General features: G+C 45.2%; 4 protein-coding genes across 5 annotated transcripts in view; 2 read left to right on the forward strand and 2 right to left on the reverse strand.

Moving 5' to 3' along the window:
• The first annotated feature begins 68 nt into the window (after positions 1 to 68).
• LOC100117529 (b(0,+)-type amino acid transporter 1) lies at positions 69 to 7,663 on the forward strand. 2 transcript variants are annotated; one of them, XM_031923442.2, is made up of 5 exons: positions 69 to 546; positions 3,532 to 3,959; positions 4,215 to 4,949; positions 6,410 to 6,929; positions 7,010 to 7,663. In XM_031923442.2, exons 1-5 carry the CDS (start codon positions 522 to 524, stop codon positions 7,072 to 7,074), a joined length of 1,773 nt encoding a protein of 590 aa, XP_031779302.1. In that variant the 5' UTR covers positions 69 to 521; the 3' UTR covers positions 7,075 to 7,663. The 2 variants fall into 2 exon arrangements, with proteins under 2 accessions (XP_031779302.1, XP_031779301.1); XM_031923441.1 differs by lacking the exon at positions 69 to 546 and adding an exon at positions 717 to 849.
• Positions 7,664 to 7,878: 215 nt separating this feature from the next.
• LOC100114816 lies at positions 7,879 to 10,808 on the forward strand. Its single transcript, XM_001602194.6, has 5 exons — positions 7,879 to 8,380; positions 8,675 to 9,214; positions 9,294 to 9,382; positions 9,461 to 9,682; positions 9,755 to 10,808. The coding sequence occupies exons 1-5, from the start codon at positions 8,228 to 8,230 to the stop codon at positions 9,918 to 9,920; spliced, it is 1,170 nt and encodes a 389-aa protein (XP_001602244.1). The 5' UTR covers positions 7,879 to 8,227; the 3' UTR covers positions 9,921 to 10,808.
• Positions 10,141 to 13,661, reverse strand: LOC100117489 (nicotinamidase). Its single transcript, XM_001601662.6, has 3 exons — positions 12,713 to 13,661; positions 11,453 to 11,697; positions 10,141 to 11,384 (listed from the first exon to the last, which is right to left on the reverse strand). The coding sequence occupies exons 1-3, from the start codon at positions 12,905 to 12,907 to the stop codon at positions 10,805 to 10,807; spliced, it is 1,020 nt and encodes a 339-aa protein (XP_001601712.1). The 5' UTR covers positions 12,908 to 13,661; the 3' UTR covers positions 10,141 to 10,804.
• A 7-nt stretch (positions 13,662 to 13,668) lies between these two features.
• The window catches only part of LOC100117404 (Down syndrome cell adhesion molecule-like protein Dscam2), an 89,493-nt gene continuing 86,804 nt past the window's right edge, over positions 13,669 to 16,357 (reverse strand). Inside the window, 5 exon segments of the mRNA XM_008209770.3 lie at positions 13,669 to 14,917; positions 15,003 to 15,185; positions 15,628 to 15,733; positions 15,914 to 16,077; positions 16,162 to 16,330. Of these exon segments, the coding sequence (XP_008207992.2) occupies positions 14,866 to 14,917; positions 15,003 to 15,185; positions 15,628 to 15,733; positions 15,914 to 16,077; positions 16,162 to 16,330 (674 nt within the window). The 3' untranslated portion in view covers positions 13,669 to 14,865.

A 16,357-nucleotide genomic window follows, 5' to 3' on the forward strand; every position in this document is an offset into this window, starting at 1 on the left:
TTGCGCGGCTTCGTCCGGCCGCTCTCTCTCTCTCTCTCTCTCTCTCTCTCTCTCTCTCTCACCCGCGTTCTCGCGCAGCAGCGCAGTTCGCTCCGGGGATCCACGCCGCTCGCACGTATTTCATTTCGCACGAGAGAGAACTCTCTCCGCAAGATATGCCGCCCGCCCTCTAGTTCGCCCCGTACTATCGTCTCGCACGCACACGTGGACATTCGCCCTCGACTAGCGCTCTGCACTTGCGTAAAGCTCTTGTGAACGAATCGGTATACCTGTATACAGTCGTGCGGGTGTATAATTGACAGGGGAGATACAGGGGAGCAGCAGGTGTGCGTCGCGATCGACGCAGAGAGAATAAGAAACGGATCGTACAGCCGACACTTGAGACTTCGTCAGCGACGAGGCATCCGAGGAAGCAGCAGCATCAAGCAGCCAGTGCGCTATTCGTTACAGATAAGCCGTCAAAGTGTCATGAGAGGCAGTTTTACAACGATCCGCCCTTATCGTCGGCCCCTTCTAGAGTCATGCATGTCGCGCCCCTCAAACGAGGTAAGCTCTACGTTCTACTACTACTACTACTACTACTACTACTACTAAAAGCTTTGCGGCCCACATTCCACCCTGTGCGCGCGCGCGTGTGCCAAGTTCATTATCACGAGGGACGATCAATCTCTCTCGGCGAGAGCCAAGGTATTTTCGCCGGACACCTCTCGCAGCTCTGTATTCTACACGCTATGCGCAGTAGTTGCATCAGCTTGCGACGAGTGCGGACGATCCAGCAGCCGGGATTATGGGAGCGCGCGGTCCTCCAAAAATACTCCACTCCACAGCCGCCTCCGCACTGCCAAACGCGTGAATATCGAAATCTCTTTTAGGCTCCCACTTGTATACTTTTCTCTCGCTTCTCGCTACTCAGCTCGTGCTCGCCGACGTTCGATTCCCTCTTTCGTCCGCAAGCTCTCGGAGCGGAAAGTTGGACGTCGAGACGCCGTTTTTTTTTTTTTTTTTCACGTGGGGAAGAGCCGCCCGGCAGTTGCTGTATCTCGTGGATACTGAATGGGTCTGTCTGTGTGCTCGCGATGCAGTCTATATTTTACAATAGAGCCGATGAATGGGATATGGATCGCCGGCGCACGTGATTCCTCTTTTTTTATTTCCTCGACATATGCATGTGTTAAGCTTATTAATACAGCGTAAAAATAGCCGCGAGGGAGCGTATTTTCGGCGACTTGTTGCATACCGCGAGCTTAGCGGACTTTTTAACCTACTTGCTCAGAGGCGACTTACTAACAATGCTTCGTTATAGTCCCGTGTCAATGCTGAGCTTGCGTCGCGTCCGCCGCGAGCTTTTGGCAGCGCGCGGACGAGCTTTTCAGCACGTAGGCGTGCGTTAGCGAATTTCGATGAGTATACACAAGTAGGAAAAAATAAATATATATATATATATACACATATAGCTGATGCAAACTCGGCCGCGCGCATAAATAACTCGCATATATCTCTCTGTAAACATATACACACGCGCAGACCGCTCAATGAATCCGTACGAATGAAAGCTCGTCTCCGCTTATTGGAATAGTCTATTTCGCGCATACGGTACACAGTATGGAAAATCATCGCGAAAGAGGCGTGGCACACAATGCGCCTCGATGACACACGAGCGCATTGTATATATTATCGACTGGATGATAGCAGTAGTATACACGCGATATGTAGGTGAAAATCCATACAGGGGACAGTAGACACGAGACCATAGCCGCTATACTGGCACGTATAAGCGCTATAGACGCGGGCGGCTATTCTGGCGTAAATCGCGCTCTCGACCTTGACGCGGGGCCACTACGCCGCCTACTTCGATCCGACGGACTGGCAAACGAGGAACGTATATACGTATGCGCGCGCAGGGGCGCGGATCCGCTACTCGACGCGTGAAAATCGCGGGGGTGGGACGCGCGGCTGCACAAGTCGTTATCGGGAGCTCCGGCCCATTGGGCCGATTGATTGAAAGGCTGTACGTTCGAGCTTTCTGCATTATACGTTTTACGTTCGCGTGGGATCGATAATAAATCGCGGTAAAGTGGCAGTCGCTTCTTTAACGAGAAGCTATATAGCTTCGTTTCCTCGTCGGAATACACAATAGCTCGTTTCGCACGAGATCTATTCTCTCTCTCTCTCTCTCTCTCTCGCTCTCGCTCCTCGAGAAACTGGCTTTTGTGCTTAACGAGGGAAAAGCTCGAGTCTCGAGAGAGAGAGAGAGAGAGAGAAAAGTCGATTATTCTTAGCTATACAGCTCTCGGCGTTATGTACGCCAACGCGGAATAAGAGCTATGCACACATAGGAAATATCGATCGAGAGACCAATGCTCGGCAATTGCACAAACCTATACTATGCACGCGCGCCGGCCTTTGCACCGCGCATATTTATAGCCGTTTTGTCGTACAATGTGTTACTTATATATAGCTTCGTATGTGCGCGCAACGATTGCGCAAGAGCTTGATGCGCGTCCCGTACGTCGCTTCTCTCTAACGAAAACAGCCCTGTAGCTGTATTATACGACGTGTCGCACAATATTTCTCCGCTCATCAATATTCAGTCAACGGGTATACGGTCCATCCTCGTTTCGTATGCATGTCTTTCCGGCGTATACTCGCTCGAAAGTTATAATAGCATATAGGACGACGCGCGCGTGCATTATCAACGAAAAATACACAATGCGGCGCATATAAGCTCGCGAAAAAACGCGCGATCGAGCAGCGCAGACGTGCTCTTTCGCGCGAGCGAATTGTAATCCGAGCCTATTACTCGAAATGCCGACGCTTCAACGGTTATATAGCCTGCATGTGAAATGACACACGCGACTTTATCGCTCTTCTCTCTCTCTCTCTCTCTCTCTCTCTCTGCAGCAGAGCCGCGTGACGCGACACGATGCGCGTTATTTTCGTCGGCAACCACTTTATGTGTTTTTTGATTCTTGCATATTAACGTGTATCGGCGTTATTCTCGGGGATAAGCGCGCGGAGCGTTTGTTTTGTCGAGATGGTATTTATAGAGTGTAGAGCTGGACGTGACGTCGAAGAGAAGTCGTGGGCGTTTTTTTATCGCGTAAAATTCTATAAGACCGAGAGGAGGAGGGGCAGATCGGATTACGAGAGACGTTCCGCTTCTTACGGGAAATTAGTCGCTCGGCTGTATCTGCACAAACAAGCGAGCTTATAGAGATCGAGGAAGGAGTGAACTTTGTTGAGTTTGCTTAGAGAGAACAAATAAGGAAAATGAACAATCGACTCGCTGCAGTAGGAGTTATTTCATCAGGCTCTACGTGTGTGTGTGTGTGTGTACACTGCGGAAACTCGGGAATTATAGTCCTGCGCTATAGCTAATGAAAAAGCGCGACCTTCGCCGCGCTATTGCGTCTCCCAATTTCGCGTATCTCCCAACCTAATGAGGATGAAATATTGAGAGCGCGATTATTCCTATAGCCCCCGCCCTCGCTTACATAACGATACATAACTCAGTGTTGACCTCTCGTGCAGCCGTCCCACATCATGGAGCAGAATCAGGCCCTCAAGGCATCGTCAGCGTCAGTAATCAGCAGCCTGCAGTACCCGAACGAGCGTCAGTCGCGTCAGGAGAGCCACAGCCGAGCAGCAATCTGCGCATGCGCAACAACTGCTGGCCCAAAGCAGGCCAGGAGCAAGAGGGCCCAGCCTCAAGCTTCCTCCAAGAACAGCAGCAGCAGCAGCAGCAGCAACAGCAGCAGCAGCAGCAGCCGAACTTCGGCGGCGGCCCTCTGGGCAATGACCAAGACGGGAGTGGAGGGTGCCGAGGGCTGGAGGGGCAGGACCCAGAGAAGGACGACCCTGTTCACCTCAAGAGACGGGTGGGACTCGTCAGTGGGGTGGCTCTAATCGTCGGGACTATGATCGGCTCGGGAATTTTCGTATCGCCTTCCGGTCTCTTGGTGAGTATATAGTCTATTATACATATAGTCGCTTCTTTATAAACGCATCTTTCGATACTGGCGCGGAGCCAGGCGTTCCGCTGTGCTTGCAAGCTCGCGACGATGGACACGACAAGTGTCGCAAGTGAGGCAGTCAGCCGAATCGAGGATTCGAAATTCCGTACAAATTCTCCTGTATGGCCGGCCGTGCTCGACTTTTTCTACTGCGGACGTCTGGTTTAAAATGCATTCATTCAGCAAGTTTAATTGTCGCAGGTACGAACCGGCAGCGTTGGCATGAGCTTCATCGTGTGGACGGGCTGCGGCCTGCTGAGCCTCTGCGGCGCCCTGGCCTACGCGGAGCTCGGCACGATGAACACGAGCAGCGGCGCCGAGTACGCCTACTTCATGGACGCGTTCGGCGCACCGCCGGCCTTCCTCTTCTCCTGGGTCTCGACCCTCGTGCTCAAGCCCTCGCAGATGGCCATAATCTGCCTGTCGTTCGCCCAGTACGCGGCCGAGGCCTTCGCCGAGGAGTGCGACCCGCCCCCCCAGGTGGTCAAGCTCGTCGCCCTCCTGGCCATCGTCCTCATCCTCTTGGTCAACTGCTACAGCGTGAACCTCGCCACGGGGGTCCAGAACGCCTTCACCGCCGGCAAGCTCATCGCCATCCTCGTCATCGTCGCCGGCGGAAGTTACAAGCTTATACAGGGCAACACGCAGCACCTGCACCAGCCGTTCCGCAACATCGAGGAGTCCCAGGGCGAGACGGTCAAGGCCGTCTTCAACATCGGCAAACTGGCCACCGCCTTCTACACCGGCCTCTGGGCCTACGACGGATGGAACAACCTCAACTACGTCACCGAGGAGATCAAGGATCCCTCCAAGAACCTGCCGAGGTCCATCATGATCGGTATACCTCTGGTCACCCTCTGCTACGCTCTCATCAACGTCTCCTATCTGGCGGTCATGTCGCCGATCGAGATGATCGACAGCGAAGCCGTTGCCGTCGTAAGTTGCCGTTTTTTCTCTTCTCTTTTCAACTTGAATTTGGTTAACGATCTAAGTCACTTTGTCTATTGTTATTTCAAAGAGTCGATGCAATTTCCTTCTTTCTTCTGCAGTAGAGTCCTGTTCTTGTATAAAGTCTATATCGAGTCTGGCTAAATTTGCGCTCGACAGCCGACATTAATTGCACCAGATGTAATTCGTTTGGCAGAAAAAGATACACCACGAATGAAGTTAAGCATTCCGTTGGTTTGATGAAATGAGCTTGTTTGATTTTATTTGATTCACGTACGCAGGAATTCTATGTATATATTTTTTTTTCTCAAAAATTATAATATTATGTACCAAAAGCTAGAACTATCTGGATAACAGTGGTAGATGTTTTTTGAAAGATCATGCAATTGAGTGCAATTAAAAGTGTAATCGATCTACCAAGAGAGATGCGCATCCGAGTATACATCAGATAGTTCTCGCTTTTATCCGAACTAAGCGATAGTTTTTTTTCTCGAGTAGATTCCATTTGAACGATACTTGGGTACACCTATCGTTTTCTGATATTACTGATGGAAATGGTAGATGACAAGTAAGTTTAATCATTGTAATGTGACGTTATGGAAACACAATTTTTTGAATATATTATTCTCTCTTCTTCGTTTCTTCTCAAAGTATAATTGACTTATTTAGTATACATATTACATATGCGATACAAGATTTTAGCTTTACCTCCAAGACACACTCAGCTGCGTTACATCATTAATTTATTACTTATCATTTTGAACGAATGCATATATAACAAAACGCTGTACAAGAGGTGCACATTATTGTCATTTGTTTTCACCTTTCTCGCCCTACATCTGAAACTTTAGATCTATATACAGTTCATGCTAGCACATCATTGTCGAAGAGTTTGAAAATCTTGACAATGCCGCGAATAGCTCGTTGACACGGTTATGAGTACTTAATAACTCGTAGATCTAAGATTTTGCAAGTTTCTCAGTAGCTGTTATAGATATATCGATTTAGCATCGAGAGCTTATATAGCACAGTTTGCCAAAATGTTCGTAGTACGTTCTTTTGTAGCTGCAATAACAGGCGTCCAAGGTGGTTCGAACGTTTGAATTGTCAAGTGGCTAGTTCGAACCCCCTTGACGAAACGAAGCTTCGGGTTGTGCCCAGTACAACTTGTGAAATTCTCAGTATAATTTTCCAACTTCCGTAGTCCGTTCATTCATCAGCTTCTCGCTATTCTCTCTCTCTCTCTGTACAACATACATGCATAAAGGAGGAAACTCTCTACACGCATCATATCCTGCACACATCATTCACTTTGCAACCATAACAACAAAAAAAAACTATAGTCCCAGAGAATTTTAACGCAAGGAAAAAAATTATGTGAGGATCGCAACGAGAAAGAGAGACAAATGCGAGATTTAAACAACACAGCGCCGTTGCTCTGCCTGCAGACCTTCGGCAACCGGATCCTCGGCGCGATGGCCTGGCTGATGCCGTTATCGGTGGCGGTGAGCACCTTCGGCTCGGCCAACGGTACGCTCTTCGCCGCCGGGCGACTCTGCTTCGCTGCGTCCCGTCAGGGCCACCTCATGGACTGTCTGAGCTACGTGCACGTGCGCCGCTTCACCCCGGCACCCGGTCTGATCTTCCACTCGCTGGTGGCCGGTGCCATGGTGCTGTCCGGCAGCATAGACTCGCTCATCGACTTCTTCTCCTTCACCGCCTGGATATTCTACGGCGGCGCGATGCTCGCCCTGCTGGTCATGCGGCGCACTCGGCCGAACCACCCGAGGCCCTACAGGTGTCCCCTGCTCATACCGGTCCTCGTGCTGCTCATCTCGATCTACCTGATCGTCGCGCCGATCATCGAGAAGCCGCAGATCGAGTACCTCTACGCGGCCGGCTTCATCGCCGCCGGTATGCTCTTCTACCTCCCGTTCGTCAAGTACGGATACGTTCCAAAGTTTATGGGTGAGTCTCCGATGTATTACATTTTTCATCTAGTATGCTGCAGGTTTGCTCGGATGAAGATACCGATTTCTCTTTTGCAGAAGGAGTAAACGCTTTTCTTCAAGTGCTTCTCGAGGTGGCGCCAACGGCCGCCGCCTTCGACTAGAAATATATGACAACGCTATATATGACGCTATATGACAACAACAACAGACGTGTATACAACGATACCGATACGATACCGATATATACCTTTACTATACCGATCATTTATTGTCGTCGTGATATAATACGTACACCGCTTGGTCCTACACGAGATACGCGTTGTTATACGGCGTTTGTGCGCGGAGGAGAAAGGCTTTGGACATAATTTTACAAGGAAATACACTATATACTATGAGAGAGAGAGAGAGAGAGAGAGAGAGATGTTATATATTATATGTGTGTGTATAATACACATGTGCGACGTTGGGGCACGCGAGATGGGAGGATGGGCGCCAAAACGAAGATAAACAAACAAAACTGATGTGTCTGTTATAGAACGACTAGAGAGAATACAGATTTTACAGAGACATTATTTTATTACTTGTTGTTTATTGGTTACATACATATATACATATACATATATATATTATAATACACATAGTGTATATTGTACTGCGGCAAGATGCAAAGAAAAAGATGATATGCTTGTAACGAGAATTTATTGTTCCGATGAAATGATGAGAAATAAAAGATTTTATGCTGAATCTATACATATCCACCGAAACGTTTATTGTACAATCGCATCCTTTGCTTCGATATATAACGAAGGTAAGATTATAGAGAATGTTTATACTCACCAATACATTTCTAACACTCAACAATCAGCCAAAACTGATCTAAAACTAGACTTAAGGACATTCGCTAACCAGCATGACGCAACTATAATCATCAACGCGCAGTCATTGACGACATGCAAACGAATATGTCGGAAGCATGTGATCGCCTCTACACATGTATACAGAGCCTCTTAATTAGTTTCGAATTTCGCGGCTCGCCTCCATCCGTCCGCGATTGGCCGAGCACAGCGCCAACTTTAGCCGCGGCGGCAAGTACGGCGCAATAATAGTCGGCCGACCTAACCTCAAAATTACGGTGGATCAGACTTACTTCGGGACCCGGTTGATCTTGGGCGCTGCTGCTGGTCAGCTGTCTCACTCCGCTCACACGACATACGAAAATAGTAGTGTACAATAGCAACAATATAAATCCGCGACATTTCGAGAAGAGAGAATCTCCCGTTCTCTCGGGGCGACAAGAAGTAGAATCGATAGAAGATGTCCCTCTGCATAAGAAGCATTTCAAACGGTAGCAGATATGTTCCTACGTTCGTCGCGAGCGCGCAAGGATGTGCTTCGCGAAGGTACAGCAGCAGCCGGCAATTGCCGAAACACGTGAATCCCGTCTCGACGTCGACTTTTTTGAACGAGGTAAGCTGTCCTTACTCAATCTCACTTCGTTACAACGTTTAGCGACGTCTTTGGATTTTTCCTTCGCACGTAAGTGTTTGCGATTCGAGTTCGGAGCGACTGCTAATTTATCGTGCAAACGCGGCGTCCGACCGATCGGTAGAATCCCAATAATTCCTCTTACATAATGAAAAATTAGGAGGTTCGAATGAAGCTTTAACACCTCTCTCGCTCGCCTTTGTCATCTCCTTTTGAGCACTAGAGATCGATTTGTTTATCTCATATTTCGCAACTAAAGTCTGCGTTTTATTTCAGTTTCTGGGATCCAACGTAGCAGTTACCACAACCACTAACGACACCAGGGAAGACTCCAAACTGTCAAATTGGTCTGGGGAACCGTCGAACGGAGCACACCCTCATCAGTCAACTTATGTACATATCAATAGCTTGCTCGATGCCTATGGTATTGACAATATCAACAGTGAAAATGGCATACACACCGTTGCCAGTCATCAAACCTACGAATCGCTACCCCAGGATATTAATCAGGTTTCTTACGTGACATCCTCAAGGGATCCGCTAGTCTTATCCAACCACCTGAAAACATATGAGAGCCAAGTGCCAGTCATTGATCATGATCAAAGCTGGACGTATGCAGATCCTATGATAATGGGCTCGACAGTTATGGGTACATGTACCAAAGATCAAACCAAAGTCAGTTTTTCAACTGTACCGAAGAGCTCTCTTTCTTCGCTTGAACAAGAAAGTTTAGTTAAATCATCGACTGATAAGGGTGAAGCTAAAAAACCGGAAAACAAGAATCTCGAGCATATTTACCAGACCTTGAGTGTCGATGTAGGTTGCACTTGTTTACATTTAAAAATCTTAAGACTTAACTGGAAATCCATTGACATGCATATTTTTAAACTTTCAGCTTCCTGGTTTTTTCACAAAATCACTTGATTATACAATCTACCATTCAGAAATTGAGTTTGTCAATAACATCAGAGGAACAGTTACCAGGTTAGAGATATCTTCTATAAAATGAAAAATTTACTCAATAACGTATTATACTCACAAGGTCGATAATGTTGACTGTAGGGGTATATATAACTATGTCAAACAAATGGCTTTTCTGAGAACAATAGGACATATCAAATATGCCTATGTTAAGATGGATGTTTTGAAAATAACGATGCACACTCAAGATAACACTATCAGAGTACGTTGGCGTATAAACGGTATAAATGGGATAAAAGTTTTGTTTTCGTTTTGGAAATTCAAAATTTGGAAAATCCGAGAAGCATTCAAAGAGCAGGAATGGTAAATAATATGAGCAATACTTACCCTCCATTAAACGAAACAAATTTGATCATAAAATTCTTTCAATCTCAGCTGGTATGACGGCTTCTCAACTTTCTACGTCGGAGATGATGGCAGGATTTATAAGCACGTCGCCGACAAAATGATGCCTGATGAAGAGGCGGAAGAAGTTAAACCAAAAGGCGGCATACCATCCAAGTTAGCATCTCAGCTTACTACATTCTCGAGTCTTAATTGATGTAGTGTTATCTCCGTCAATTGCTACAGTTGTACATCCTGCATCGAATCGTCAAAACCTCAATGAGATCGACAATTTTTTTTATTACTCTGCAATCGACGTGTATGTAAGTTTATTTAAAAGATACGTAAGTTTGAAACTATAATGCAATCCAGTGATTATGTTGTATTACAAACGTTAGAGTATTCTAATAGCCGTATCGATTTGTAAAATATTTATGAAAAAACTGTTGTATACCTTGTTTAGAGCTAGATGCAACAATGTGCTACTGCAAACATTACAAACTCAGTCATCATTATCATTCTCATTATCTCGTAATCGTGATCATCGCTACAGTTATCTCTATTTTATTATTATTTACGAACAATTGTTAGCTGTAAATAATACAAAAGTATTGTTAAACATTAAACGAATTTTAGAGAAAATTTACTCTTCCATGCATCAGTCACTTATCTCTCGGGGATGAGGAATCCTGCTTTATCGACATAACGAATCTACGCTTACTAACGAAAAGTACATAGGAGAAGGATTTCTAAAGATAAATCTTTATTCATAAACTCTGTAAATTTACAACTTCTTTTCTAAAACTTCATATTTACATGAAATATAGCAGTATATAACAACATTATTTACGTACATTCATTCACGAGTACGTTGAAAATTTCTCGTCGTGCACCTCGATTAGACACACTCGATAGTCGCACTCGCATCTTATACTTATACTCGTTCAATTCGTTATCTCGCAATCTATATTTCATTGCAACGGCAAGCTAAAAGCCACTTATCAAACTACGCTCGCTCAGTCGTAAGGAATCTCTCTAATCAATCTGACGAAGCTTCGAAATAAGGAAAAGAAAGAATAAAACTGATAACAACCGGGCGCTTCAATCTACGATCTTGTTCTTAATATCCGACTTGCTTCTCTTTCCCTTCTCGATCTCCATGGCGAGTTTGTAGCCCAGCTCGGGCCTCCGGTCTCTACCCTCGACCATAGCCATGACCTGGCTGGACGTGATGATGACCCCATTGTCAGAGATGACCTGCGCCTTGGTCTTCTCGATGTCGACGAGATCGACGCCTCTGCTGCAGTCGTCTACTAGGATGGTACGATAGCCACTGGTGAGGGCGTCGATGGCGGTCGCCCCGACGCAGACGTCGTAAGCCACGCCGCAGACGTAGATGTCGGTGGCGCCTTTCTCCTGCAGCTGCGACGACAGCGTCGTTTCCGTGAGCTTCTTGTTGTCCCAGAAGACGGAGTAGGAGTCGACCTCGGGGTTCGTGCCCTTGTAGACCTTGACGCCTCGCTCGACGATCTTCAGGTCCTTGTGCAGCTCCGCGCCCCACGTGTCCTGCACGCAGTGTCGAGGCCAGAGTCGCTGCTTCAGCATAGGCGGGCCCTTGAACGTGACCGTGTCGTAGACTCGGGCCTCGTCCTTGCGGATGCCGCTCGATTCGTCGAGCTCTCTGCGCATCGAGAAAATCGAGCTGCTGTAATATTAATGTCATAGATTAGCCGGTGGCGGCGGACCTACCGTAAATGCAGATTATCGATGAAGGACACGTGATCCACGGGATGCCAGTCGAGGGAGTAAAATACCGCGTCGAACGGCACCGTGTCCAGAAGTTTGTTTATGGGTTCGATAACTTCCGAGCCGTCGTGGCGTGCGGCACACTTTTTTATATTCAGCGAGCCGGAAATAAAGTCGTTTTGCACGTCGACGACGAGGAAGGCGCTCTTCGGTCTCGTGCACACCTTGATCCATCGGTTCCAGCATATCTGTCGTATAAATTTCACCCCATATCTTTACAGGAATCGCTCCACTCGCTATTCTATTCTATGATAATATTTTCTCTATATACCCCTGTCTGACCATACTCGGCTTCGTTCTACTTTCCGCGCATAAACTACGCGATACATCTACGATGTGCGCCTGCTTTCTTCATTCTAGAAACTATTTGTTATACTTTTTTTTAACTAGAGTTCCCGAGAATCTGTTATTATCGTGATTGGCAATGCAATTTTAAACAATTTTTAAATGAAAAATCTAACTTTAAATACTATGATACCGAGAGACGACCGTGACTAATATTACTTGGAATAGATTAAATTAATGACAATGCATTAGTATATATATATATAACACAGAGATAAAGATTGTAATTTTTGCTGTTATCCACATTTCCCTTAGCGGAAATTACGGATCGATGGAAGACGTCGATAAAACGACATCGGTATACGGGTTATCGTGCGCGAGAAACTTGTTACACACACGTCACGGTAAAATCATACGTATGTCTAACGAGTAGGTGCTCGATACGAGGGCATACGTCATTTGTTTTGAAATGCAAGTGTAATTTTTGCGTAGCTACACCGATGTTTACTTCAAGCCGCGTGTACATCAATCTTTAATTTCGAACTTTGAAGCCCGATTTTCAAGATAATTCGAAGTAATATACTTTTCAAGCAATTCATTGTTTAAAAAGAAAGACATTAGAATTAAGTTCGAAACGATGCAACGTTGCGCTAGCATAGATTTCAATGTCAGAGCACAGGATATATAGATAATGCGAATCAATTTCTCGGCGTAATTGGCACACATCAAACCTTGTTCTAAACACCGCTCATATCTATATTATCATCGCCATTTCTATTTCTATGTATAAATCAGCCGTAAGTCAATACTTTCGTACACATTAAGACTTGTGTATACGAATCAGAAATTCCGTCGTGCGCGTACTTGCCAAAAATTACATCCGCATAATACTTGGAAACCTGCGCGCACCGCACGTACCTCGAATTCCTTCCTGTCGATCAGCCCATTACCATCTGTATCGAATACCCCGAAGATGTCCCTCAGCCGGTCTTCCTCGAGGGCGTAAACCTTGCCCCGGTCGTTTCTGAAGAGCGCCTTGCAAATAAGCTCGAACTCGACGATCGACAGGAAGCCGTCCTGATCCTTGTCGAATGCGGCGAAACACGCGTCCATGACTGCCGATGTTTCCGCGCGGCCTTCTCGCGGTCTTCCGCCAGAGTCGTGCGCTCTCGCCGCTCTGGTGCTGCTAAGGTGCCAGTTTGATCGATATTATACCCCTCTCGCACTCACCCTCTCTCGCAATAGCCTTCCGTCTGTCTGTCTATCTGTCTATCGCGTCCTGCATGTGCTATACATATAGCTCCTCGTCACTCAACGCGAATTACGACAGCCACGATGGGCTCGCAACTTTGAAATACGTCATTCACGAGGAGCACAGGCTATAATATCGCGCGATGGCTGTAATCGCGCGCACGCTTTGATTTCCTTTTTTTAGGAGGCAAGCGTGTGTAGCCCGAATAAGCTCAGGCTGTACAGAGAGGCGCGTCATCGAAGCTATAATGTAATGGCTGGCTTTTAAATTTAGCTCGACACGATCGTCGGCCCCTTTCATAGCCCATTGACTTTCGGATGCGAGGGGTGCTGGAAATGGACTTTTTATACAGGGGGATTGACTGTGACCTTGACGTCAACCGTCTTGATGCGCCTCTTCGAAAAAAATCGTGATTTTGTGGATTAAAAAAGAGAATTATTTCATTTCATCGTGTCGACGTCAGATTCGCGTGCAGAAGTGAAACGCTGTTTTCTTAGCCGGAAATTCGCGCAACGATTTCGTAACAATCTGTCTTTCGAGGAAGAAACGAAAGTATTTTCGTAGGATAACCGACATACTTTTGGAAACATTCGAACGAAAGAATTTGAGGCAACGCAAAGTATTTTAAACTTTTAAAAGATTTATTTATAATGAATTTTTGTACAACGACGTTTCTTATACTCACTTGAATTTTTTACTAACACATTCGCTCATTTCTCTACAATTCATATCAAATTACTTAGTAGAAAAGAATCATACTTAAAGGATTGGTATACGACGTTAAAAATCTTTCGAACGCGAAAAATGTAAGAAATCATACATCGAAGGGACGTTTTCTTTTGGTGTGTAAAATCTTGCAAATCCGCAGTATTATAAATGTTCCTTTTTTACAACTTAGATCTTTACAGTGTGAGACATTTTTGTCGTGGCTCGTATATACAAAACGTGAAAATAGCCTAAAGCTACAATAAATTTCATATCAAAGTCGATAAGAAATTTCAATCAATTTAATGTAGAAAAACGAAAATTCGCTGAGTCAAGCTCGCGCTTGTACCTTGTGGGAAACAAGCTATAAATATTTTTTCTTTTTATCGAAAACGCATGTTTAATATATAAGTATAACAATTATTTTATTTAATATCAGAAGACTCGTCTGACGAGTCACAATAGCAATTATAGAAAGGATCATCGTAATAATAGTCTTCAATATCGGGCGAAGCAGTCGGTGATGGAATTCGCTCGATGACAATTTTGGCAGTTGTATATAGCACGCTTAAGATTCTCATAACTTTGGCATGTGTAATATCGTCGTCATCCATTATCATTATTATACTTCTTTTAATTATTATTTTATTTATTACTATTTGTATTGATTTGTGAGGACTGCTTTACTTTTGACTGATTTCCTTGATAAATGATCATATTTGCTTACCGAAAATGTAAATACCGAAAGCCCCATATTTCGTATTCAGTGTGTAAAATTCAACTGTACAAAGTGGTTCGAAATTTTTGAAAAATTGTAGAAGATTATACTGATGTAACGGGACAATCGACATGATTGTTTAAAAAAATAATGATAAAATATCGCGAGAGCTGGTGAGGCTTTCCGTCCGTTCACATACACATGCGAGGCAGTTCATCGGTGATCGATTTGACACAGCGTGTTTTGTAGTAGAGTCAGCGCAGATATTTACAAAGACTCTATTTTAGCATCTTTCAGCACTGACAGCACCTTTAACGAATCGTATTCTATTCTTTTTATCGTTGTCGAGAGAAGACAGTTTGAAAAATTTTTGAGAAATATTATCTGAAGGATTGATCATACATGTATCGTGAATTCTTGTCTCTCCTGTTCCTTACGCTGTTGATGCCTGTGCAAATTTTTGAAAGTGAATTCGTATAGTTACGCGTGTATGTAGATAAGTGCAATCTCTCAGAAATATGATAGATCTTTACCTAGCAAGCATGGTCTCTACAGCCTCGATGGGAAGCCGGCCGAGGCTGCCTCCATGACGAGTACCGATGGACTGCCCGTGCCATTCGCGATTGTCGCGATCCCTCTCGCTGCACTCCTCCTCGATCAATTCGCGGCTGTCGCTGAAGCCGCTCGGCGGCAGCAGCGTCATGTCCTCCACAGAACTGCCGGGTCCAGCCACACGAGAACAGAAAGCAAAACACGAGAGATACGTGCTCATCAATCTGGCTTATTTTCCCATCGATGTGCGTTCATTATGCAATCTCATTTTCATAAAATACCATCACTACTCTTCTATAGACTGACACATATATTTACTAACTAAAATGTATATGTATATACATCATTCCAACTACGCTCAATCTCTCGTTCGTTAGTATTACCTTTCAAATAAAATCATAATCTTATATATATATATATAATTATAATTATAATGAACGGTGAGTCGTAACTGAGAAACGTGCTTAAAAATTTAAGCGAAATAAATGTATATGGCAAGAAAAAAGATGACTTATTCAAACTATGTTATACATCTCAAGAAGAGCAAAACTCGAGATCGATAATGGGACTGTGAGTGCTATGTGAAAGCAAACAAACCTTGGCTACCTTCGAGTGGACCGGCCGCTGGGCTGACGGTTGCGACGTCTTCCCAGAGATGGCGAGCCTTCGTTGTTAGATTCAGTGCTCGACTCCACACCACGCGAAAATACATCTGTCGTATTTTTGTTTTCGTTTAGAAATAAAAATTCACTTGGCAGATTAATGTAACAGAGGATTGTTCGATCAACAAAAGTTAACGAACAAATAAAAAAAGGAAGAAAGAATCTTTCTATCGATAATAATTATTCGTTGCCTATGTGATGTCAAACAAAACTTGCGTATACGGCATTACCTCTGCACGATTTCACGGGAACCCTGTAACTAGGCCCAGCACATTCTCCGCACGGACTGCCGGAAGTGTCGCTGCCGGAACCCTGACGATTGTTTCTCATCTTGCTCTCGGCCTCGGCGATGCTCGGAAAGTAACGTTGCTTGTGCCATCTTGGTGTTTTCGATCTAAATCATATCAGAGTTTATTCTTTTATTTTAACAAATCAAGGGGAATAATGTCGTGCGAGGAATCGATCCGGTGAGCTTCACCTTTCGAAATCGACGCTCGATCGTTCGTAGTCGATCGTATTGATGTCCTCGTTCTCCAGGTGACCGAATGTCTTGAACTGCATCGTGTAGTCCAGTGTGGCAGTGGTGACGGATCGATTTTCACGGCCGGGCACGCTAAATGTTGCGTACGGACTGATTTCGTACATTTCTAAAGGCATTCCCGGCGTTACTTTAG

The sequence above is a fragment of the Nasonia vitripennis genome, chromosome 2 (genome assembly GCF_009193385.2).
Source record: "Nasonia vitripennis strain AsymCx chromosome 2, Nvit_psr_1.1, whole genome shotgun sequence".
Classification (NCBI taxonomy): Eukaryota; Metazoa; Arthropoda; class Insecta; order Hymenoptera; family Pteromalidae; genus Nasonia; species Nasonia vitripennis.

Coding starts and splice junctions, on each gene's coding strand:
- LOC100117529 (XM_031923441.1), top strand. CDS start 732: ATGCGCAGTAGTTGCATCAGCTTGCGACGAGTGCGGACGATCCAGCAG. Junction 4,950..6,409: donor ACAGCGAAGCCGTTGCCGTC/GTAAGTTGCCGT, acceptor CTCTGCCTGCAG/ACCTTCGGCAACCGGATCCT. Junction 6,930..7,009: donor ATACGTTCCAAAGTTTATGG/GTGAGTCTCCGA, acceptor TCTCTTTTGCAG/AAGGAGTAAACGCTTTTCTT.
- LOC100114816 (XM_001602194.6), top strand. CDS start 8,228: ATGTCCCTCTGCATAAGAAGCATTTCAAACGGTAGCAGATATGTTCCT. Junction 9,215..9,293: donor ACCAGACCTTGAGTGTCGAT/GTAGGTTGCACT, acceptor TTAAACTTTCAG/CTTCCTGGTTTTTTCACAAA. Junction 9,383..9,460: donor ATCAGAGGAACAGTTACCAG/GTTAGAGATATC, acceptor TGTTGACTGTAG/GGGTATATATAACTATGTCA.
- LOC100117489 (XM_001601662.6), bottom strand. CDS start 12,907: ATGGACGCGTGTTTCGCCGCATTCGACAAGGATCAGGACGGCTTCCTG. Junction 11,698..12,712: donor TCGACAGGAAGGAATTCGAG/GTACGTGCGGTG, acceptor TTTATACGACAG/ATATGCTGGAACCGATGGAT. Junction 11,385..11,452: donor ATCGATAATCTGCATTTACG/GTAGGTCCGCCG, acceptor CTCGATGCGCAG/AGAGCTCGACGAATCGAGCG.